Source organism: Colias croceus, chromosome 28, assembly GCF_905220415.1.
Source record: "Colias croceus chromosome 28, ilColCroc2.1".
Classification (NCBI taxonomy): Eukaryota; Metazoa; Arthropoda; class Insecta; order Lepidoptera; family Pieridae; genus Colias; species Colias croceus.
Window position 1 is genome coordinate 3,540,256 of NC_059564.1, and position 26,431 is coordinate 3,566,686.

The 26,431-nt window shown below is 34.3% G+C and overlaps 2 protein-coding genes across 5 annotated transcripts in view; one reads left to right on the forward strand and one right to left on the reverse strand.

The window, feature by feature from the left end:
* Nucleotides 1–26,431, reverse strand: part of LOC123704147 (PTB domain-containing adapter protein ced-6) — a 66,388-nt gene that overhangs the window by 8,630 nt on the left and 31,327 nt on the right. For 3 of the 4 annotated variants that reach the window (XM_045652444.1, XM_045652441.1, XM_045652443.1), the window contains exons 2-3: nt 5,568–5,685; nt 1,221–1,385 (exon numbers count right to left, since the gene is read on the reverse strand). In XM_045652444.1, the coding sequence (XP_045508400.1) occupies nt 1,221–1,385; nt 5,568–5,684 (282 nt within the window). In that variant the 5' untranslated portion in view covers nt 5,685. Of the gene's footprint in view, nt 1–1,220; nt 1,386–5,567; nt 5,686–9,386; nt 9,551–26,431 lie in introns of those variants that run through there. The other variant, XM_045652442.1, reaches the window with a different exon arrangement.
* LOC123704148 overlaps nt 8,390–26,431 on the forward strand; it is a 56,094-nt gene continuing 38,052 nt past the window's right edge. The window contains exons 1-2 of the mRNA XM_045652446.1: nt 8,390–8,522; nt 10,192–10,277. Coding sequence (XP_045508402.1) covers nt 10,261–10,277 — 17 coding nt within the window. The 5' untranslated portion in view covers nt 8,390–8,522; nt 10,192–10,260. The remainder of the gene's footprint in view (nt 8,523–10,191; nt 10,278–26,431) is intronic.

Below are 26,431 nucleotides of genomic sequence, written 5' to 3' on the forward strand. Positions count from 1 at the left end.
CTTATAATAATTTATATAAGTAAATAACTGCGCACGCGGTTTCACCCGCGTGCTCACGCTCTCTGTTGGTCTTAGCGTGATGAATTTATAGCCTTCCTCGATAAATGGGCCGAACCAGTAGTTCCTGAGATTAGCGCTTTCAAAAAAACAAACTCATCAGCTTAATAATATTTGTATAGATAAAAATGGAACAAGTGCATTATGCCTATATGCCAATTCTGTAAGACATAATTATATCAGATACTACTCAGGATTTTTTTCGTATGAATCGAATATATATAGCTATAAATTTAAATTTTTTGCCCCTCAAAGTTACCTACAACTGTTAGGGACTTATTAGGCATAAGGATTTCTACGTTCGCTTTCCGTCATGGCCAAAACGGGCCAAACGAATTAAAAGTGAAATCTGTAGCCGTTACGGGTTCAAAATGGCGCGAACGTGATTGAAATAAATCTCTGAATAGAAATTGTTACAAAGAACATTGTTGGTTTCTTTTCGAAAGTGTGTTTAAAATTTATTTTATTGTTTAATGCTGGTGAATGGTTTGATTGATTCTTTGTTGTGGAGGTTCTATAGTATTTTTGTTTGTTTTTGTGCAACAAAGAAGACTGCTTCTTACGAGATTCCTATTTATCTACAAAGAGATGGAAATAAATATTTAAATAAATTTAGTTGAAGAATGGAATCATCTGTATTGTAATATCCTATTTCAAATCTATTCATAATACCATTAAATGGTAACATTGAATCAATAATGTGATCTTTATAAACATTGTATAAATTTATAGTATCTACCTATGCTTCGTATTCCCCATATAAACTAACTAGCTGCTCCGCGCGGTTTCACCCCCGTGGCTCCCCTCCTGTTACCCGTACGTGATGAAATATAGCCTATAACCTTCCTCGATAAATGGGCTATCTAACACCGAAAGAATTTTTCAAATCGGACCAGTAGTTCCCGAGATTAGTGCGTTCAAACAAACAAACAAACAAACAAACAAACAAACAAACTCTTCAGCTTTATAATATTAGTATAGATTAAACATATAAATTTATTAATAATAATTAAATTGCATTACGACAAAATATTATGTCACTAACATACAACAAAACAAAAAACAAGCAAAGACAAAGTACTATTGCTACTATTGTTCCAAACGTCATAAATAACTGAAATCATATGAATGAATGAATGAACGAAAGACCGAATGAATTTTACCTGTATAGCCACACCGTCAACAGACACGGTGATTTCGACCTTCTTGCATTTAGCAGCATCCTTGGTTTCTGACTTCTTCAATTGTTGTGTGAACTGCAGTTTCTTAATCGCATCTTTCACTACCTCGATGCCTTTTGGTTGATCAACTTGTGTGCAGCCGAGGAACTGAAAATTGTTTTGGATTTTGATTATTTTTAGATATATCGTACATATTAAAATGGTAATAGGTACAGTGATGTTCGAATTGTTCAAGGCATTTTGTAATTTGAACAATTGATAAAAATACATTGAAATAATAAAAATATTTTGAAAAATAAAATCGACAGCAAATTTTAAGTAGAGCCATTTAATTGATACTAATACAAATGCGAGACTATCTGTAATTTGTTACACTTTCATAGCTAAAATACAGATTTGAATGTAAATATTGGAAGATTCTGAGAGATAAACGTAACTTTTCACAACTTTTAAATTCAAACTCATTTATTTGCCAATAAACATGGTAGGTATACAAAGATGATTACAATTTAGTTTTCCAGCATGTTTAGCCGTTATTAACAGCATGCAAATTATTATATGTAATCATTAATCACTACATACCTAGTATAAAACAAAGTCGCTTTCTCTGACTCTATGTCCCTTTGTATGCTTAAATCTTTAAAACTACGCAACGGAATTTGATGCGTTTTTTAATAGAAAGTGATTCAAGAGGAAGGTTTTAGTATATAATTTATTAGGTTCTAGACAAAGCGGGCGAAGCCGCAGGCGGTAAGCTAGTTTTTATAAGTTTTTAATTACCTAACAGATATCTCATTTTTTCAAAGCCAAAAGAAAAGTTGGAATAGGGAAAGGAATTTGATATAAAAATATGGTAAAAAGACGCGGATTTGATCCCCATCTGTTTGTCTTTTTAAATTTAAAATTTTGTCTTTTCTTTAAAAAAACATCATAGGGAAAGGAAGTTTTGAGCATTTTCTGTTCACGAGTAACACCGCAGGTCATACCTAGTACTATTATTATTAAAATTCAGTACTTTTAACAATACTATTAACTCATTCGACTATTCGATGTCACGGTCATCGCGCTAAATATCTCTGATCATGCAATGTTTACATTACATAATGTATCTGGGTTATGTGTAGTGACCCTAATCCTACTTCGATATTGATGTTTTTTTACCATGCAATACAATATGTGCAAAACGTCATGACGTCACTAATGGTGCGTTTACACATTCGTGTTCAAAGTGTCTTGTAACTCGACGAAACAATCGTATACGAGTATCGAAGCGAACCACTGCTCATATTTTAGTTATTTAAAGGTAGATAGATAATTCTTTATTGCACACGCCACACACATAAATTAACATAAAATATAGATATAGTCAAACAAACAGAGACAAGAATGTTCAAATGGCGGCCTTATCACATTATAAACTACAACTCTCAAAGCAGTATTTTTGCCACTTTTCCATACTGTAGTCTGTAACTTATACCATGGTAATCCACCTGCTCTTAACATAAATACCTGAATCTCAAGGGGAAAAATGAAATATCGAGGGCATTGTTTACACGTATGCGTGTTCGTTACTCGCCTCGCTATTCGCACGAAAGTGTAAATGCACCATAACATAACTTTAGGTACTATTCTTATATCTATAGGGCCTATTTTAGTAACTTAGTATAAGTAAATCTTATCCAGTTTCTCGCGAGTAGGTAAGTAAATATGTATTGGTATAAAACAGGTAAATAAAATACATATTAAGTATATAGAATTTATTGTATCTCTTTTATTTCGCTTTTAAGCAGCTTTTCCTATTTGTATATTTATTAGCGTTCCTTCTATGTAACGAAATAACAATAGCTAAAGACGATTTACTTTGCCCCACTATTTTCAAATAATAATTCTAGTCGAGGTTCAATAGTCCCCATAGACCATTACCTACTCATTACCATACATACATACATGATTACAATATAAACACATGCAGTTATGGCCTTTGCAATTAGGTTGCCCGACTTCACTACGTATTATAAAACAAAGTCCTCTGTGTCTGTCTGTTCGAAATTAACTCAAAAACTATTTGCACATAATATTATGTTGATTCTGTTTTCATCAAAAGCGTGGAAAGTATAATTCTTACTTCTTAGAACAGACGAATAAAAATACTTTTTTATTGGTCTGTGATTTTTAGTACCTATTTGATTTATTGTATTAAAGTAAGCTAGGAATTAAATAAAAAAAGTGAAGTCCCGTGTCCCCGAAGTGGGGTAAGGGGCAGATGCATTATGCATACATCTGTCTCACTGATCGATTTTCTTTAGGGACAAGTAGGTGATCAGCCGTCTGTGTCCTACCAGACCGAGACATTTTTTTTTCTTCGTCTCCACCGGGAATCGAACCCAGGACATACACATCCTCACAAACTTTCGCATTTATAATATTAGTAGGATAATATTGGTCATTAATACTGGTTGGATTACGCTAATAATCTAGAATCATGATTTATCGTAAATTCCATACAATCGATGAGCGCGAAATTAATTCAAGTTCTACATACATACAATACTAGATTTCCGCCCGCGGCTTCGCCCGCGTTTGCAAAGGAAAACCCGCATAGTTCCCGTTCCCATGGGATTTCCGGAATAAAAACTATCCTATGTGTTAATCCAAGTTACCCTCTATATGTGTGCTAAATTTCATTGTAATCGGTTCAGTAGTTTTTACGTGAAAGAGTAACAAACATCCATACATCCATACTTTCGCCTTTATAATATACATATATATTAGAATATTAGATAGATAATACTTATGTAGGTAACAAAAACGTTTACAAATAAACACTTTTGTTCATTGAATTTACAATTATTTACATACGAGTAATCGGGATTTGTTTTAATTTTATAAACATATTTTTTGTGAGTCGTAAATCGGCTTGATACTAAATAGGCTACTAGCTATCAGAAGGCTTTCAGCCAAAATTTGTTCGGATGGATGTTTGTTAATCAATCACACAAAAACTAATGAATAGATTTTGATGATACTTGGCAGTGTTGTAGCTTATTTACAAGAATAACAGCTTTAGAACGCATAAAACCACAGTATCCTAATACTTCACATGGTTGTGTTTTTTCTTAAATAAAAATGAAAAATATCGTTCGTGTAAATAAATAAATGATGCTTATGATGTAGCTACTCGCGTAAAACAATGTAGGTAATATTAAATTAAATCATCAGCAATGAACAAACACTAGGTACTTAAAAACTCTCTAAAACACGTGGCGTTTAAAGGCACGCGTACACTAAAGGAAAATTACATCAAAATCAAAAACAATACTTTATAAGGAAATGCGTACACTACAATTAATTGCATTATGTTTATTTAACACATAGATAGTAATCGATACTACACGTGTAACTGTAAAAAGTGGGCGGAGTGTTATCAAATTACAAAACAATGCAAACAGTTTATGTACTATCTCTTTATACTATGGTACTATGCAAGTACATATAGGATTCGGCGCCATGTTGTAACGTCATAGCTAAAGCAAACGAAATAATATGTAATAACTAATAATAATCAATACATCACTACATATTATAAAACAAAGTCGCTTTCTCTCATCTTTCTCTGTCCCTATGTCCCTTTGTATGATTAAATCTTTAAAACTACGCAACGGATTTTGATGCGGTTTTTTTTAATAGATAGAGTGATTCAAGAGGAAGGTATTAGTATATAATTTATTAGGTTTTAGACAAAGCGGGCGAAGCCGCGGGCGGTAAGCTAGTAAATACTAATTCAAACAATAGATGTATTCAGATAATCTTGAATAGACGTTCAATGACTTTCAGAATCAGCTTGTATGAAGGTTGTCGGAGATTTGCCTTCACCTCATAAGGCCATAGCATTATTTACACTAATACTTTATATAACTATACTAGGTATTTACCCCGGGTTTACTAGAAGTAAAATAAAATGATGACCATGACAATTTGGAGTGGGTACTTAATGTAAATAAATGGTGAAATATTTATTATAATTTGTACTGGTAGGTAGTTTCTAAAAACAGCTTGTTCTAGTAAGATTTTACAGCGTTCAACTACCCAAATCGAGTAGGTAATCTGTGCTGTAACCTTTTTTTTGAAGTCTGTTAATGGCTGAAATTTCTGTCTAGGTTTAGCCCCAGTTTAGCATTAATCTTCAATTATTGTGATACATTCGATCGATCACAAGTCATGCCGATTATCCCAATATAACATTTAAAATTATTATTGGCTAGCTTATTCATAAATATAATTTTGGATTAGGATGAATTCAATATTTTTTACATCGAAAGTGTAACCTACCTTAACCAAATACGCGACATGGCCCTTCACGAGCGCGTCGGGGGCATGTATCCAATTCCTGCCGTTTGGTGCCCCGTTCGCCTTCCCCTTGCCCTGCCAGAACAGCAGGGTGGACATTCTACAACAAATAGAAAGAATATTTAAAAAAAAATCGACACAAACAAAGACATAAACTCACACAAACACACGCGTCTAACACAAGCACGTAAATATGTGAAAACATAAAAAAAAAATCAACACACACATAGACAATTACGTATGTACCTAATGTATGCGTGGAATTATACACAAAACAAGGCAACTACGTATGTATGCGTGGAAATATAGACAAAATCAACACACAACAACACAACATTACATTAAAATCATTAATTAAGTAAATCTGTCCGTTAAATCAAACATACAGAAGAAGCTATCACTACATAGTATAAAACAAAGTGGCTATCTCTGTCCCTATGTCCCTTTGTATGCTTAAATCTTTAAAACTAAGCATCGGATTTTGATACGGTTTTTTTAATAGATAGAGTGATTCAAGAGGAAGGTTTTAGTATATAATTTATTCGGTTTTAGACAAAGTGGGCGAAGCCGCGGGCGGTAAGCTAGTTTTCTATACTATACGTAATGCCATCATTAAATTCAACTAGCGATGATAAAATATTATTAGATTAAATTTTCCCATTAACAAGCAATTTCCTTAATCAACAATGTTAACTTATATCTAAATAAGGCTGCGTATCTTGGTGTTAATCAAATAAATGGCAATTATATTATAATTATAGTCAATCGACACGTTTGACTATTTGAAGACACGTGGAATTTATAATAAACGTAGTAACTAATACTTAATCTGTGATAATATACCTATACACTAGTAACATTGAAAAAACAAAGAATACTTATTACTTACTATTCCCGAAAAGGTAGCAGCAAGGTAGCAACAATTTTTTTAATGAAATTAACTATAGTTTGTATTTCTTTGCACATTTTGAAAGAAAGAACTAAGAAGTATGAAGTAATACTGTGCTAACACCGGCATTTTAATTTTTAAATTTCGAAATAGAAGGGCCATAGACAAAAAAGAAAAAAAAAAACGAAATGCCTGCCTGTCATTTTATAATATGAATGTATAAATACTTAAAAATATTTATATGAAACACAGCATTATTAGTTTATTTATAATTAATTCTTATTTATTCAAAACCTTATCTATTTGGGTGTACAATTCTGAGGGTTTTATTCGTTCTGACCCTTTTTTCGTCTTTGTAAAAATATTTAAAAATACTTACAAGACGTGGCAAAGTTATTTTTTCGTTTTATTCAACTCCATTAATTATATATAGACAATCGTAATTACCATTTAAGTATAATATTTATACGTCTGATGTCTGATATAATGGAATTATAAATAAATCACGGTATGTTTCTTAACAAATACTTTTCTGTGAAGAATCCGCGTAATAAGTTATTATTAATTATTTACAAAGGAAGTGATATGGTACGCGGCGTTTATATAAATAATTATCGCACTAATGATTATTATTTATTTTTTCCATTCCTCACAGATTATAAACAAGGGTTGCCAGAATAAAAATTTCCCAAAGCTATGCGATGAGGAAAATTGAGATGAGGTATTTTTTAATTGGTGGGATTTTTCTCAGTAAATATCACGTTTTCTTTGATGAAAAGTGTGCTCTATATATTATATAATATAATTTATCAGGTAGTAATAATAATTTATTAGTTATTACCTATTAAAAATGTTTAATTTTTTTGTAATATTAATATTTATGCCATATTTATGACATAAGTAATAAAATAAATTGTATATTTGTAAAGTGAAAATAAAAGTTTTCATTAAAGATATCTGAAAGCATAAACGGTGTCCTAGTTAGGTTTAAAAAAATATTCATTGTTTACCTTCACTCCAAAAAACTTAGTTAAAAATAATAAAATAATTGATCAGTTATAACTAGGTGCATTTGCTGTGGAAAAGAATACTTAACGGAATCCTAAATTTCAATTTTTTTTAAACATCCACATACGGAATCACGAGTGACAGTACATAATGCATATTATGTAAATACATGAAGATCAATATAATGGGTAATTAGCGAGGTATGTAGCCCATACAATGGAGATCAGTGACCGTAAAGTTACAGTAATATATGTTGTGTTTTTTTCTGTGCTCTGTGAAGTTGCCCTGTGCGAAAATGTTTGCAAAAATGTCAGGAGATTATTACGGAAGAGTGCACAATTTTTCTTAAAAGAAATATTTATTAATATCCAAGTTCCAGGATGACTTATTATACCATTATTTTTGACCTATGATGCTAATTCAAAGAACCAAAATAATTTAGTGCTAACTCTCAAGGATGTTAGTTTTTCGTTTACCCATAAAGCATTCCCTACAAAAAAAAAATTAAATGCCATTCTTTACAGATATACGGAAAAGCGAAAGAGATGAATGTAATCAAATACAGACACGGTCGAATGACAACCGGTGGCTATTCTCCAACAGACAATCAAATTTCAAGGTCGCACAGGCCACAGAGCCGCTAATGTTTACAAACATTTTTTCTCTCTCTATAGTCTATGGTTTTTGCGCGTCAATGACATATTGACAGCTGGTCTTGGCGCCATTATGTATGGATTAAAAATAAATATTTTATCAAACCATGGAAAGGAAATGACTAATTATAAATCAAAAACAATACATTTGAGGTTGAACGTGAACGGAACATCAAGTTATACCTATGTGTTATTTTATTGTATTTTTTTAATGTTTCTTTAATTTAGTTAAGTCTAAGCACTATAAAGAGAATAGAAACTACCTATGAAAACAAAATGATTTTAACATCCGTTAGAAATATTGTTCAGTTCACCGAATGTCGTTTATTATTATCAATACCCATGAGTAATATGTGTTAACTTATGACGTCGTTGGTGCTAATTGAGGTAAATATGAACAAAATAATATGTTAGAATAATAATTCATAACCTTTGATTGATTTTATTGTAATAAAATCATACATACCTACCTATATACTATATCTATATATAAGAAACACAATGTGTATTATGTATGTTATTTAAGGATCACTAATTAATGATTTTGTACTCCCAGTTATTAGTAACTAAGTACATATTAGTTTACGGCCTATTCACATAAAAATAAAGTCATTTGCATTTCTGATTTTGATTGATATTTGATGAACTTTCTAAATATGAACATAGATTAGAGTGTTTTCGTTACCTACTTAATATTTTTTAAGTAGGTAAATAGAATATGTTTTAACTTTTAAATCTAACTTTAGGTAGGTAGTTGAATATAATTTTAATTCTAAGATAGAATAACGGTCTTAAGCTGTTACAATAATGAGGGTAGTTGAAAATTATTGAATTAGATAACTGATTCGAAAATTTAACACGAATTAAGTACGTAGAATCTACGTAAGTACTTAAATGAAATTCTGTATAAATAGAGAATTATCTAATAACCAACACATTATTTTATAGTAGATAAACAGTTAACAACGGCGTTTAACAACTTTCGTCCTGCCATGACAAAACGCGAGTTTTTGATTATAGAACATAGATGGATGGAAGTTTATTATTCTTTCACGTTAAAACGGCTGAATCGATCTGGGTGAAATTAAGTATAAAGGTAGATTATAGCTTTATTTAGCACACGTGCTACTTTTTGTTAACAAAGCGAGTGATACAACGCGCTTCAGGTGGTTTATAAATAAAAATGGCGTCATTGTCATCAAACGAAATAACAGGAATGTACCAGGGCAACATAAAGCGAACGAAGCTTACCTTTGCACTATTTCTGAGCGCAGTTCATCCGCGACCATCTTGTATTGCAAATGTGACCTTACTACGTAGAAACAGGTTATATAATGGCGTGTAACGCGCGCGAGTTACGTCGTTTGTTGATCGGAGCGCGCCCAGTTCCGTACTAAGTACGGGCTGATACGGCGGCGGTGAGCACACTGATGCATGTTCGTTCATTCACTCGACCATAGGGCTGTGTTGTCGATGTCGATGTTTTTTGACATATTTAATTCTTTTATTGATATTGGGGATTGTGTATTTTTTATTGTAACTTATATTATAGTGTGTAACATGGTTATTGATTTAAATTATAATTATTTTTATTGAGTTAATTAAGTTCTTTTACTATGTAATTAAAAGCAGGCCACACATTTAATCAATGTAAACTTATTGTTAAGTTGAATGGTATTCTATCAATCTATTTATTGTAATACCGCAACAAAAACATGTCGATTCAATTAAAGTGATATATTACGAGCAATTTCGTGTTGTGAAACACGATTTCGATCCAGGAAGTTTGATATGAGAATAAGATTAGAAATTATAGTATTTTAGTCACATCCTGTTATTTAATACCTAGAATTTTCAAATTAAAGTTCAACACAGTATGATTTATAATGCTGAAATTCGAATTAAATTTTGGAAAAACTACGCAATCAGCTTCTTAATAATGACGCGAGAATGGATTATTATCCTAAAATTAGAATTTGGGGAAAATCAAGTAAGCAATTAGTTTTTAGCTATTTAATAATGATGTAAAGGTGTATAATTACAATGTATTTTCCAGTTCTGAAGTCGGATGTGAACATGTTCTCTGGCCCGTGGACCGTGAAGATGACTTGTCTTACACCTGTCAATGTTAAGCGCAACTTGGTAATTATGAGATCTTAATATTGTTTAAGCAATTATAGTCCTGTATTATTTTTCGAGGATGTTCTAGTTAATATTCAACAAAAATGTATATGCTTATCAAGTTCACTGCATGAATTACCTAGTTTTGCAATCTGTGTCAATTCCGATAGATTGTGAATTATGTTTTTGTGGTTATTGTAGACATTGATGAAGTTTATTTTAATACGTAGTTATAAATTACGGTTTACTTATTTGATGAAGTTATAACATTTTTATATAAGTTACTCACGCTTCGTAAACGCTTTCTCCTAGCATTGTTATTAAAAATTTCCTAGACAATATACTTAACATCATAATAATTTAATTATTGAAAAGTATATCAACACAACAACACATAGTAATATACTAGTAGTTGAATTTCATAACAAAATGAAATTTTATCGAGTGTCGATATTTTATATTCACCTGCGTACACGCATAATTGGCCTGTTGGTTTCCGAGTTATCCTTTGACATGTCCAAACTAGTGATAAGCGGTTAAGATTTCAAAACCGAATGTTATTCAAGGCATGATCTTTATGTGAACGACCTCGCTGATTTACAGCTTTTAATGTAAAGGATGAACAGTTATTTTGAATCTCGTAAACGGTGTGCGATCAAGGTTATATTTGTTATTTAAATGTGTAGTTTTGTATTGTGAATTGAGGACACAATTTATTAAACAATACGTTTTTGCCAGACTTTACGTCAGCTTTTATGAGATAAAAACAAGGCTATAGGTATAGACTATGTCATGCCGGAATAATGTAACTTTCTATCGATGAAGGAATTTTCAAAATCACATAAATAATTTTTAAGTATACCTATTCGTAACAAACGAACTCACAAATAGTCTCATCCTTTCTCGTGGGTAGGTAATTATTAGTCCATTTAAAGTTCCATTATAATATTCTAAAATGCAATTCCAATCAATTAGGTAGTTAAATAATTTCTTAGACACGTGGTATACAAATTGATTAATTAAAGATATTACGCAGAAGCCAAGTTCAACGAAAACATTCACAATAACTGGTGATGACTACTTACTATAATTATAAATTTAAAACGCTATTATGCACTAGCTGACCCGTACAACTTCGTTTACTTTGAAAATGTTTCTTTTTTAGAATTCTGAAACCGATTTTCATAGACATGTTGGTTGTAATGTTATGTATTCTTCATATATGAACAAACAACATAAATATGATATTAATTCGAACTAGTATATTAAAACTAGTAGAAAAACAAGTTATAAAACTATTCTCTCCTAAGAGAACTTACGCGTTGAGAGTTAAATTTCAAATCCTTCTAGGCAATACCTTCACGTCATGGAGTAAGGCGACGATTTTGGTATCTTTGAATCTTGCCAAAAAGTTTCACTTCTGACACGTGTGCTCGGCACACACGCTCTTTTTTATAATCTATATCTCTTTGTTATTTAAAAATTAAGTAATTTGCATATTAACATTTAGTGCACGCTATTAACTTTCATATTTTTTATACCAACTAATTACATTTTGAAAGTCTTTGAGAGTTTATTACGCATTTCTAATTTGCTCAGAGTATATTAAACAAGTGTTTATTCCTTTAAAATATTAAAATATGCATACAATTTTATATTATTTACGTATAATATATCGCGTTATTCTTTATATTATATTATTGTTTTACCACTTGTCTAGATAAATAAATATGCAGTAGATAAAATATTAAATACCTACTTAAATTACTTTTATTTTGAGTGAGAAGGTGACATATTCACATATATGTATATTCACACATTCACATAACTCCATGTTTTTATCGTAAAAATAATAAAGTAATTTTTATGGAAGCTTTCCTAAAATCCGTTACGATACATCGTTTTGCTAAGTTTATAGTTTATACCCATTTAAGTATTAATTTAAAACCAGTTTAATAAAATTTTCAAATTAGTTATACAATAAAATATTTATCAGAAATGATGCAATTTATCGATATTGACATGGTTCCATGACATCACTTTCTTTGAAACTCGTTTCGCTAGTTACGTCTAGGTACCATGATGTTAACTATACAGAGATTTTACTTCATTTATTTGTTATATCTAAATAAATATATCAAGTACGTATAATATAATTGTAGAAAAACATTATAAAGATAATAGATTGTACTATTTTGGGTCTAAACTCAGAAATTACTTAGCCTGTTAATTTTAGCCATGGAAAACTAGGTAGGTACCTAGTCAATTACTGAGTGACATAACCAATATTTTTTGAAACCGGGGCTAGTGAAAAATTTCTTTTCCTTATACGTCTAGAGTCTAGACCACCTATAACTTTTATTGGGTTTCTTTTTTTATAGTCGATCACACAAAAAATAACTTGGATATGTTGAATTTATATTTTTGGTTTTATGGCATTCAAATGCTTTATAAATATAAATATAATTTTCGGGTTCGAGTCCCGCCTCGTGATCGAATTTTTTCTATTCTTTATAAATTTATATTAAACTTGGATATGCTTCAAAACCGCTAAAAAAATATTTTAAGTGTTGTTGAAGTGTTTAGAGTGTGAAGAATTTGTAATGTAGAAGGAATAGTTCTCAATAAAAATCTTCTATTTGATTTCTTGTTTGTCTAACAACGATTAAATCGATACTACTTTACGTCTTTTTTAATTCTTTTGCCAATAGATCACAACAATTCGCGGATAACAATAATAATTATAAACCTGACTAAGCGCAACTCGACGCGAGCGACGCGGACGGTGCGGTAGGATAAAACAACCAACTTTTTACATTTACTTAGTTGTAAAATTGTTTAATTGTATGATGTATCTGGTCCATTAGTAAACATTGTTAATGCAGGCTTTGTTTTATCAGCATTACAAGATAATGACGTATTTAAGTCTATATTTATGAAAAAAAGATGAGTAATTCATACGTTTATTAGTGTAGGTATTAATAAATAAACATCCTTACACACATCGTTTTATTACTTTATTTCTTCTACAATCGTTGTTTGAACTTGAAGGAAGTATGAAGGTCATATTTTTAAAAAAAATTTACATATTCTACGTTTATTAAGCGAGTTAAATTAAGTCTGTATTATCTATGGTATCATAATGACATTTGACAGATCACTTTTTTAATGTTTTTTTTTATCATGGCAAGAATACGTCTCTGTGTCAAATGTCAAAAATTCAAATTAAGAACGTTTTTCAGTTAGGTAGTCCTTTTGGCTCGTAAGTACAATGTTATTTAGATTGCCTTCGAAATGTGGTGATTCATGCAAACGTTATTTCCATTGTATAGTTTCCCTTTCACCACGCTGTCTGACTAAACTTTACATAAGTTTAGGTGCAAGAGCACTAGAACTTATATTGGATTTATTTTTGTTGAGTGAATTAGGTTTTTCCTAATTTTGAATACATTTTGGTCGTTCTATATGCTGTTACACATTTATTAATAGAATATAAGACTAAAATATTATATTGATGTACTTACTATTTACATTAACAATATATTTTTACACAGTATTTATTAGCTAAAAGTTTTATATTATTTAAAAACGCTTTATATCTTTGCAACGAAATTAGGGTTGATAGCATATCGTTTTTATTAAATAGTAGTAAAATATTAAGCAGTAATTTTAAACCCTACCTACACTAAACCGATTACAAGGTGTATATAGTTATACGTGACCTTATACATATTATCATGTCCTAGCCAGCCCATTTGAACTTTGAACGATTGGTCCAAATTGGTTCAAATGTTTGAACAATACTTGGCCTCGATTGCGACAGAGTTAATATGCGGTGAGAAGTTCTAAGTTTAGATTAGGGTTGCCACAATAGAAAATATTTAAAAACATTACAGTTATAAAACAATAAACATTATTGTAATGTGATTGTACAATGTATAGTGCAGAGATTTCTTTTTAATAATTTATATAAGGTTATGTTCGATGTGGACAGTGATCAATTGAGTTACATAATATATTTCAATAGTTATTTTTGTATATATTAAAGTTAATAGTTTGATGTTATGCATCTTTAATTGGTCAAATCAGTTAGGTAGTAGTTGATATTGCTTTCCGAATCAGTAGTAAATGATATAACTATGTAATATGACGATTTAAAAGTGCTTCTAAAAGAAGTCTTGTTGAATAAATAGATGTTTGAGTTTGAAATAACAGAGCTAGCTAATAATTAAAAATAAAATTGAATATAAGTCTCAACTAGAAATATTATCTATTAGCAGAAACCTTTGGTTATATCACACTAATGCACACTAAGTATAGTATTGTTGCCAGGCGTCAAAAAACATCTCGTGTGAACACATCACTATTGTCACTAGTGTGGGACGTGGGAAAGCAATTTGTGCAGAATTTTAATAGCTGGCAATATTTACTTAGAAAAAAAAAAACGATGCACTAACGTGGCAATATGGTTATGGCTTGGTTAAGGCATTTGCAAATTGATGATTAATAACATGGTCGTATTGTTTGTTAATTGACATATATGTATTTTATAATCTGTATTTATTGGTAGGAAAAGAATTCACATATTTTTTTACAGTTTTCTTAAATCTTAAACAGAGCAATAAAATAACGTATTTGATACACAACAATAGCATTTTGGCTAAGAAAATTAATAATAATGTAACTAAATAATTAATATAAAAATTGTTTCTACAGTAACGATAATGAAGAAAAAGCTGCTAACATAAATATTAATAACTAGCTGTTGCCCGCGACTTCGTCCGCGATTACGTCGTTTTTCGTCATTCGTCGTTTAAAAAAAAATACGTGACACTTTATTTTTGAATGTTCTTAATTATTATCTCTTATAAAATTTAACTACATTAAAATTGAACACTGATAAGAAAATCTTAAAATCTAAAGACAACATGAATGAATGTGATTTAAATTCTACATTACTTAGTATTTCAAATAATAATCTAAATTAAATGTAGGTAGATTAACAGTTTGAGCGCACCATTATAGAATATGTACCTAAGTATTAAATTACGTCAGTATACATAGTAACTTTACTAAAAACACGATGACTTTCTTTCGCGCTCGGTACCACAAACTAAGCATGTTTGTGGTACGTGGCCCGCGTCACTTGACCCCCCGCGAGTTCCCCTCCGTTGCTATGCGAAAATACATTCGTTTCTCTACTAAAATTGTAATACTGTGGCCTGGGCGTTATAACACGTCCAGGGAGTTCCTGAGTGCCGATATCACCATCTTGAGGAAAAGCTTCTAATGTCGATTTAAAACTGCATACATACGAATTAACCTGTTCTAAAATAATTGTGAAATGAGTTCAGTTTTAAATTTGAGAAATATTGATTTCTTGTATTCCACTATTCGTTGTAGTCGAATACAAAATATATTTAAACAAACTTAGGTTGGCCTTCAGGCAAAAGGGATCCTATCAAATGGTAAACTTGACCTTGTATCTTAAAAGTAAGCATGAAAGGACCTTCTGATAATTATTGAGCACCAAAGGATCATTTGAAACGCACTACTATAAGAGCGAATATTGTCTAATAACAGTTTAGATTGCACAGTATGTTCCTCTAAAAGTAGTGATTTCAAAGGTTCCGGTGTATCTTCAAACGAAAGCCGTCTCCTTACTCCACTTTAAAGCATGTAAAGCATGCAAAGAACATACTACGTTAATATCGCCTATACAGAAGATGATCTGTAATAAATTGTGAGGTTATAAGCAAACCCACTTTTATATTCGTCGGACCACACCACCGAATTCGTAGATTGTTTACCTCTAAGTCATCAAGACTATGACGAAATCGTCTGCAGTAAGACGGGCCTCTCGCTATTCGTCCGTTTTCAGAGACTGAATAATTTCAATTCTTAATCTTTCATTAAACAAATATTAATCGTTCTTGTCTCAAATAATTGTAATATTCGCGTCCCTACTCTAGTCATTGCTTATGCTCATGTTCATCTTCAAGAGATCGAATAATATTAAGATACACCCTATCATTTGTCAAACGGTCTTCATATTGAGTATAAGTTTCAGATTCTCGAGATAAAATATGACTGTCGTGATCAGTAGTGAGACGTAATTCCCTCTCAGTGAGGGTTTCGGTCTAACGGGATAATAGGGGAAACCGGGTTTGTTTGTCTCACGGGTTGGTTGTCACAGCGGTCTTAACATAAAACTGAACTATCGAATAAGTCTGTTGAAAAGCGTGGCAAAAGCGATACAGTGACAACGCTGTCCCCACTTCGCGTCAGACCACCCCGATCTGCCGTGAGGGCCTTTTTTTTTAGTGGGGAAATCTTGCATAGATACCCACGGCCTCCGGGGAAGAGGCCGTGGGTTATGTCGGATTCCTACCGACCAAAACCCCACTGTGTTCCGTCGAGCCGCATCAACGACAGGGCCACGGGTATGTGTAGAATTCATCCGTGACTGCCGTGAGGGCCTCACAAGTGTTTATAGTTTTCGCACAGATTTTTAATGATATGAGGACCGAATATGGTCCTCATAACATCACCATCAGAAAAAAGGAAATATTTTTAATTGTGAAAAAATATTAATATGATTAACACTATTTTAACATAAAATATTATAAGTCTGTGAGTGTGTAAAAAAAAGACGGGTTGCACTCCGGGAGTGCCGGCAGAAGCATGTTTGATATTTTGGAATGGTAGGTATCTGTCTTACGCATGGAATATAAGGGCTAAAAAAACTAACATCCGTCTTACGCTTTTTCGATGGTCACGTGTCCTGACGCGAGTTTAAGATTTTATACCCAACGCCGCTAAAAAAGTTTTCACTTCAATAAATCCAGCTAATAACACATCAAACTTATGTTTATAATTAGGTATACGACATGAAAATATATTAATTACCAAGCAATAATAATACAGATAAATACTGAACATAAGTATAATAGTTAGTATTAAGTAGTATTAGTTAAAATAAACTTTGACTGTTAGTCAAAGTTTATTTTTACTAACAACTTTTGGGGGCCGAGTCACCTCCGTCCGTAGGAGTATACTCAGAACTCTGAATCCCTACACGTGGCCCCTGGGTGGTGCTAAACAGGTGACATGGTGGGAGACATTTGTCGCGGCTAAAATGACCACCCATCAGCTGAAGACGTGTCGCCAAGCGTCCGTGTTCCGGCACGAAGAAGCTGATGTAGCCTTAGTGAAGACGGGTCGAATCAGTTGCGCTCTTACAATCAAGACGATTTGACGCACACTGTCGTTGCTGCTTCCGGTGGCTAGTCATGGAGGGTAGCGGGATCCGAGGCACGGTGCACCGCTGGCCGACCGCTGGTCAGTAGGGGGCCCAAGTAGCGTGCTAGCCACATGTGAAAGGCTGCCCCGCCAACCAGCGAAAAATCCCAAGTTGCGCCATAGTGCCGGTTGGCGACCGGATGAGAGGGCCCTATGGACAACTTGGGGGGGCTCGGGCGTCCCCGCAGTCTCCAGACTAGTCCCCGTCATTGCGGCTTCTAAGTGTGTGTCTCAGGTCCAATTGTAAAGCGCCTCGATTCACAACCGTCTTCTCACCTTCTTCACTCTCCTCTATACACATGAAAAAGGCAAGATACAGAAGTAACGTTGCACAGCGGCAGCACTCCCTCTCGCTGAAAGTGGACCTCACCAATATCAGAGGTCTCCACTCAAATCTCGCTGCAGTCCACTTCCACCTAGAGACTCATAAACCCTGTATCTTGTTCCTCACGGAGACGCAGATAAGATGTCCGTCTGACTTGGCGTACCTATCCTATCCCGGCTACACCCTGGAGCACAATTTTAAAGCTCGGTCAGGTGTGTGCGCGTACGTCCGAGACGACATCTGTTGTCGGCGTCTCCGGTATCTTGAAGACCCCCATTTTTCCGTACTATGGATGCTGGTGGACACAGGCCCAGAGAAACTTCTCTATGCATGTGTCTACCGAGCGCACAGTGGAGACCAGGAGACGATCAGGCTCACAGAGTACCTAAGTGAGGCGGCGGACGCTGCTCAGCACAAATACCCTTCCGCTCAGCTTGTGTTACTGGGGGATTTTAATGCCCACCACCAGGAGTGGCTATACCCATACCAGTGCACTGACCTCGCTGGGAGAGAGATGCGTAAACTTGCTATAGCATTGAATCTCACCCAGCTGGTACAAGGAGCGACGCGGGTTCCTGATGTTGAGAGCCATACAGCCAATTGCTTGGACCTTCTGCTGACAACAGATCCAGACCGTTACTCGGTAGCGATTTCCTCGCCGCTTGGCAGCTCCGATCACTGTCTGGTGAAATCTGTATCTGTCTACTCGCCGCCCGATCCCAGTCCTAAGGGCTCTCGGCGCGTGTGGCAATACAAGTCAGCAGATTGGGATGAGATGCGTTCCTTTTTTGCATCATATCCTTGGCGGCCTGTCTGCTTTTCTTCTGAAGACCCTTCGACCTGCGCGGATGCTGTGACTGATGTGTTGCGACAGGGAATGGAGTACTTTATTCCATTCTCCGACGTAGCCATGTCCGGCAAAGCTCAGCCCTGGTTCAGAGCCGATTGCAGACGCGCTGAAGCGCTAAAGCAAGAGGCGTGTCTGGCTTGGGTTGACGCTCGACACCGCAAAGCGAGGGATGTATCTGAAAAGAAGAAAGCCTTTAACCGGGCTGCCAAGTCCTGCAAGAAGGCTCTACGGAAAGCTCGATTTGACCACGTTAGCCGTATAGGGAACAAACTGGCTTCTTACCCCTCCGGTAGTAAAGCGTTTTGGTCCCTGGCAAAGTCGGTTGAATCGAATTTCTGCCGCCCCTCACTTCCTCCACTGCTGAAACCTGACGGGACGCTGGCTCACACCGCCGTAGAGAAAGCGAACCTATTTGCTACTCTATTTGCGGAAAATTCTCGTCTGGATCCCGCAAGCGCAAAACCTCCCAGTCTACCTGGATGCGAGGCGAAAATGCCGGAAATTCGCATCCGTCAGACGGAGGTTCTTAAAACGCTGCGGAATCTTGACGTGAATAAAGCCAGTGGCCCTGATGGAATTCCAGCCATAGTTCTTAAAACCTGTGCGCCTGAACTTGCTCCTGTTTTGACACGCCTCTTTCGCCTTTCGCTGACGACTGGAATAGTACCAAAATCATGGAAACTTGCCAACGTGCAGCCTGTGCCCAAAAAAGGCAGTCGTGCCGATCCTTCCAACTACAGGCCAATATCAGTCACGTCCATACTCTGTAAGACTATGGAACGTGTACTGAACAGCCGGCTCCTGGCACACCTAGAAGCGAACGACCTCCTCAGTGACCGACAATACGGGTTCCGCCGAAACCGGTCCACTGGGGATCTTCTAGCGTACGCCACCTACATCTGGAGCGAGGCCATCGAGAATCATGGTGAAGCACTTGCTGTCTCCCTTGATATCTCGAAGGCCTTCGATAGGGTCTGGCATGATAGTCTTATTGGCAAGCTTCCATCCTACGGTCTGCCTGCTGGTCTCTGCGCCTGGATCTCAGATTTTCTGAGAGACCGGTCGCTTCGGGTAGTCGTCGACGGTTGCTCGTCCGACCAAATGGCTATAAATGCCGGAGTCCCTCAGGGATCAGTTCTCTCCGCAACACTCTTCCTGCTACACATCAACGATCTGCTGAAACCCGGTATCTATGGGTACGCAGACGATAGCACTGTTGCGGAGAGATATGTATCCAGCGCGCGAGCCAGTACGGCACAAATTCAGTCTCTACGGGAGGCGATGGTCGATCGCATGAACTTGTCCTTACAGGCGGTCTCCGACTGGGGCGATGCCAATCTGGTCAAGTTCAATGCGTCTAAGACCCAGGCGTGTCTGTTCTCCGCTAAACGGAGTCCATTCCACCTGACTCCGAATTTCCAAGGTGTGTCCGTGCCGATAACTAACCACCTCGAGCTTCTTGGTATCACCTTAACGCCTACTCTGAACTTTGGTTCCTTCATTGAATCTAAAGCCCAAGTAGCCTCAAAAAAGCTTGGAATTCTGGCGAAGGTGAGACAGTATTTCAGCCCGGGACAGTTGCTCAACCTTTATCAAGCACAAGTCCGATCGTGCATGGAATACTGTTCTCACCTCTGGGACGGTTCCGCCAAGTACCAGCTGGAGGCGCTTGAGGCGATAGAGAGGCGTGCCAAGAGGCTCATAAACGACAATGACCTAGTAGGCAAAAAGCTCCAGAGCCTCGGTCACCGCCGCAGAGTGGCCAGCTTATCGGTCTTCTATCGGATACACTTTGGAGAGTGCGCTGCGGAACTGCACGATCTCGTTCCGCCATCCCCGTTCTTCCATCGATCGTCGAGGCGCACAGATTCTAGGCATCGCCATATGGTGGACGTTCCATGTACCCGGACTAAGCGGTTCGGTTCCACATTCTTTATCCGAACCGCGAGGGACTGGAACATGCTTCCTGAGTCTGTGTTCCCCGACGAGTACAATATGGGGGTCTTCAAGCGTAGAGTGAACAGGTACCTTCTAGGGAAGCGCGTTCCATCTTAGACCGCATCTCAGCTTAACATCAGGCGAGATTGTGGTCAAGCGCTTCCCTATTACCAATAAAAAAAAAAAAAAAAAAAAAAAAAAAAAAAACAACATGTAAATGAAGAAGAAATAATAATTACCAACGAACTAACCTTTTCTATAATACTTAACACGGCACATTTTTCAAATTATCTTGCTCAACTCTGCTCAAAAATTTGAGGGTTTTGTTGGAACTTTAATGTGTCAAAACTATGATATATCTAAACTACGATACTACTTGAAATAACTTGCATGCGGAAATGCTCATTACAATTGTGAATCTAAAGAATAACTAACAACATACTATTCAATTTTATTGAGCTGATGAATATCTTTTGCCTGGAAGAGATCACCGTCTCCTAATAAATACACTGTGTTTTCTTATAAAATCTTCACAAAATTTATTTTATTTAGTAGTTTAGTTTTTGTTATTTTTATGTAAAAATGAGCTTGAGCAATGAGCTTATACATATTTGGCAAAAGTATACATAAATTTTTTATAATTTCAGGACCGCAACTTAAATGGGGCGCTCGGAAAATATGCCTATGGGTTATTAATAGAGAAATGAATGATACACAACAAAGTTATGTTGGATCCATTTTATTTATAAATAATGAAAATGATATATTTATAAAATATAAAACATATTAGTTATGTAAAATGATTAAAAATAAATAAATGAAGCAACTACGATTCAAAGAAAACATCTTTTTCAGTGTGAAAATGCTCTTAGCAATCCTGGATGATGAACTGTATATCATGTACTCTGATCCCAGTACGGTCGGTACCTCGATAGCCATAACGATAAAATAATATTATAATCAGATAACCGCAAAGTCAAAATAAAAACATTACTTGTACAGTTGTGAGTGCAAAATTTACGTTTCATTTGGCAATAACATTTTTTCGGTACTAAAACGTAGTAGTTTGATATGTGGCTGACTGCCCCTCCTCTCCTTCCTGAAAAATATTCTCCAAAATTTCCCGAGATACTTCCAATGATTGAACCATTATGATTAACACTATTATTGATATTGATCAATGATTGAACCATTGGACGTTGGACATTAACTTCAGTCAAAAATTAACGAAGCGGATGATTACTAATTTCCACTTAATCCTCGCTGCCACTATCTTTATCATCAAATCATCAATTTTCAAGTGGTGTTGTAAAATTGTCAGCAGAAATCGTCTTCCAAAGGCGATATAATTTTATGAGCATTGAATCTGTAAATAAAAAAATCAAAAGTTAACTGTAAATCTATAAAAAAAGCTACTAACAAATAAAATTTTATCAAAAACTACTGTTCCCAATGCACCTCAAAATCTTGTAAAAGTCATATATAAAAGAATTCATCAATTCATCATTCTATTATTTCATTCAAAAAGTGTAATAATATAATACCAACAAAACACATGAATTGCTATCATTATAAAAAAATAAATACCTGTATGTAACAACTTACCTTTAGTGGGAACGCATGATGGTGAAAATTCACAAAACACTAAGATTGCATTTGATATTTTTGGTTTTATGGCATTCAATAGTCAAAAGTCGATTTCTCTGTCCCTATGTCCCTTTGTATGCTTAAATCTTTAAAACTACGCAACGGATTTTGATGCGGTTTTTTAAATAGATAGACTAATTCAAGAGCAAGGTTTTAGTATATAATTTATTAGGTTTTAGACAAAGCGGGCGAAGCCGCGGGCGGTAAGCTAGTAAATTTATAAAACACGAAGATTTTTAAAATTGTAACTAATGAACACAATCAATATTAGATTAATTACTGTAGATAATGGTGTCTAGTTTTACTTAAAATAATAAACATCTACCCTCGCTTTAAAAAAATGTAGTATATTTATTATTTACACGAAATATACCTTATAGGGAAGGGAAGATATGGGTTAAAGAGTTAAATAAATAACATGATTATATTTAAATTATTAATTTTCAACAGTGTATTCAGTAGTGTTAACATGTAAATTGATTTGATTTTTACGAAATCTCATAGATGGCGCTGTTACAAAATTAACATTATACAACTTACATTCTTTAAACTATGTTTCTCTTCCCAAGTTACTTAAATGGCATAATTTTTATAGTTTCAATCTAGATATTGTCAAACAACATTTATTTTATATGTGCGTCATTTAATTATTAATTTCCAATAGTTAATGTGTGTTTGATTTTTATAACACTGGCTATAGATGGCGCTGTTTCAAATTTGTCTTTATACTGCTAAGATTCATTTAACTGTTTCTCTGCCAAAATTACATAAATGACGTAGTTTTTATAGTGTAAAGGTAGATAATAGCATGGCTTACTCAAAAACAACATTTAAACATGAGTCTTTAGATTGTACGCTGTCGTAGTACACGGAATATGTAAGAAAAATAAAGGTTCACAGCTCCTCCCCCGTAGGTGATAGCTTGATAATATGTAGCCTATAGCCTCACCCGACCTGTTAGTAATATTCATGCAAAATTTGAAGTCAATCTATGCAGTACTTTTCGAGATTAGCCCAGACAAACATACAGACAAACAGACAAACAGACAAACAGACAAAAATTCTAAAAACTATGTTTTTGGCTTCTATATCGATTATAGATCACGGCCCAAGTATTCTTTTAAAAAAATATTCAATGTACAGTTTTGACTTTCCTACGATTTTATTATATGTATAGATCCTGTGAACAAAATAACAATGGGGAGGTGTATACATATTTCTTTCACTTTTAACCTTTCTGTTGCTATTTGAGCGCGAAACTCCATTTTGAAATGATTGAAATGTGTCGTATTTAATAACATGGAATACTAGCGGTCCGCCCCGGCTTCGCCCGTGGTACATGTTTACGTTTTCTCTACATAAGATCCATCCTCGTACTTCAAGAAATATAATAAAAAAATAATTATCGAAATCGGTTCAGCCGTTCTCGAGTTATGCGCTTACCAACACATTTTGCGATTCATTTTTAATTTTTATATATTATAAGATTAACATATTTTGAGGTTAAATATTATGCATTATTACTTAGTTTAACTTATTATAGTATTGTAATAACAACTTAATACTAAAACTTAAGCTATCTCTGTACCAAAATATCACCTAAATCCGTTCGGTGGGACGTGAAGAGACAGACAGATAGAGTAACTGTCGTACTTATAATATTAGAAGGATCTTACTTAATACTCATATTAATAGTACGTATTTATTACGGACTCTAAAATTATGTAACAAGGATCACGATTCCAAGAAGGTTACAAGGAAATTTTCTTAAGTTTTTTATCTGTGCACAATATCAGCTAATGTGTATAGTCTATGGCAAAAAGTCTATAGTCTGTAAGTAATGACGTTTGTAAAAAGATAATGCCCGTAAATTATTACCTGTGGAAAATTCAGTGACTTATTATGTTTTTGTTGGCGTAGTATTTGAAAATTAAAAATTATTACGAGTACCTATGTACTTACGTTTGATAATTTTAAATTAAATTTGTTCGTATTTTTATATTTTAAAATCATAGCTTCAAATTTTATAATGTTTCGTTTTCTCTATCATATTTGAATTTAGAACACGTTTAGAACGCTTTTACTTTTTTTGTAAACACTGGCTGATAAACACGACAAATACTTCATACAGGCACAATACAGGTAGTAAAAACATAAAAAATAATAATTTTTAACAAACACAAAAGACAATAGACTGGAGATCTATGTTACCGGATATGAGATAGCAATATTTATATATAGTTTTATATAATAGCGGCATGCATATACATGCAAAATGATAAGAATATAATAACCGGTTTATATTCGAAATCATATTATACCAACTTTTGTTTATGGTTTTGCAAAACTTTTGCTTGTAAAATCAGTTAAATTAATAAGTGAAAATATTTTTTCATGAAACCTTTTTATTGCCATTAAATTAAAAAAATAAATATATCAACTGCTTTTTATGAATTTCTTAAAAAATAAGTTACGAATAAAAAGGCGTTACATTCTATTAATAGATCAATAGGAATTTTTGAGACGTTATTTACAAGAAAATTGAAAATAAAGCATCAGTTTTGTAACTGATCGAAAAATATGACTATGACTGATGACATTATTAATTGCTATTCTATGCTCTGCTTTTGTTGACAATAGTAAATTTGAACAATTAATTACCTCATTCGATAATATCCTTATTATTTTTATTTCTATTTACTTTCGGCTTTATGGTGCATCTATGATATTATTCTATGACACAAAATCCAAAATGTATTTAAATTTTATATTCATCGTGTAGAGATGTCAAATAACATCATACCGTAAATTGGAAGTGTTACAGTTCAAATCGCTTTGTGATTTATTATAATTATTATGTAGGTGTTTATTTTTGTTTAACTGCGAATTACGAGTAACCTAGACATAGATATTAAACGCCGTTTAAACCTTTTGTTACTTATAAATATGTATTTACAAGTAAGATACAGTCTGTGACTTCGTCTGTATAAATGATAATTTTTGTAGTTCTTTTTACAAAATACAGTATAAGTCTAAGTTTTGACTGATACAAGTACCAGATGCCTAAGCAAATATGTACATATATCCAATTTTTTCAGGCAGTTAATTAAACGACGTCGTCTCAACGAAACGGCTGTATTAGCTTGGTTTTGCGGTTTGCCACTATGTTTGTAGTAACACAATTTCACTTCCCCTATTCAAAGAAAAAGACACAGATCTCTGCTATATTACATCAATAAGAGTTTGTTTGAACACGCTAATCTCAGGAACTACGGGTCCGATTAAAATTATTCCACTGTAAGATAGCCCATTTATCGAGGAAGACTATAGGCTATATATCATCACGCTAAGACCAATAGGAGCGGAGCAATGCGGGTAAAACGCGGGAAACAGCTAGCTATATTAATCTATGACATTATACTATAAAACTAATACCATTTCCCGTCATTCGACGCAAAGAAACTGCGATACGCGATACCCATTCGACATTAATACTACATAATTACGCGACTTCGCTTTCATTGAAGTGAAAATGTTCATAGAAAGTTTCTATTGACCTTCTGTAATTGGATTAGTGGGTTGAGTTCTTGAGTATACTGTTTAATAGTAATTATTCGATTTTACTCAGATCATAGGTTTGGAAAAGTATTTAAGAGCTGGCAAGAACATTTTCAAATGTTGTTTTTTAAACTGCCCCGCGGTTTTATCCGTATTGCTTCGCTCCTGTTGGTCTTAGCATGATGACAATAATATGCCTTGCTCGATAATATAAACAGGTATGAGGTAACGTTTGGAGATGGCAATCTCTGGATGTACCTACTATACTGAATATATAATATACTGAAATAAGAAAATTCGTTTACCCATAGAAAGCCACATTATATTCTGTGAATGTCATAGGCTATTCTCTACGCAGCGTGCGGCCAATCCAGCCTCACTTACGGCACCTTACGGCGTTTAATCTGATGCGCGATCGGTGTCTCACCGCAGCATTTCCAAAGCACTTAGCGTCGTGTTATCGCAGAGGGCAAGTCGATTGGGTAATGCTGGAGCGAGATAAACGAGCTGCCCAAAATCGAGACACATGGCGGAGTACTGTTGACGCCCTTTGCC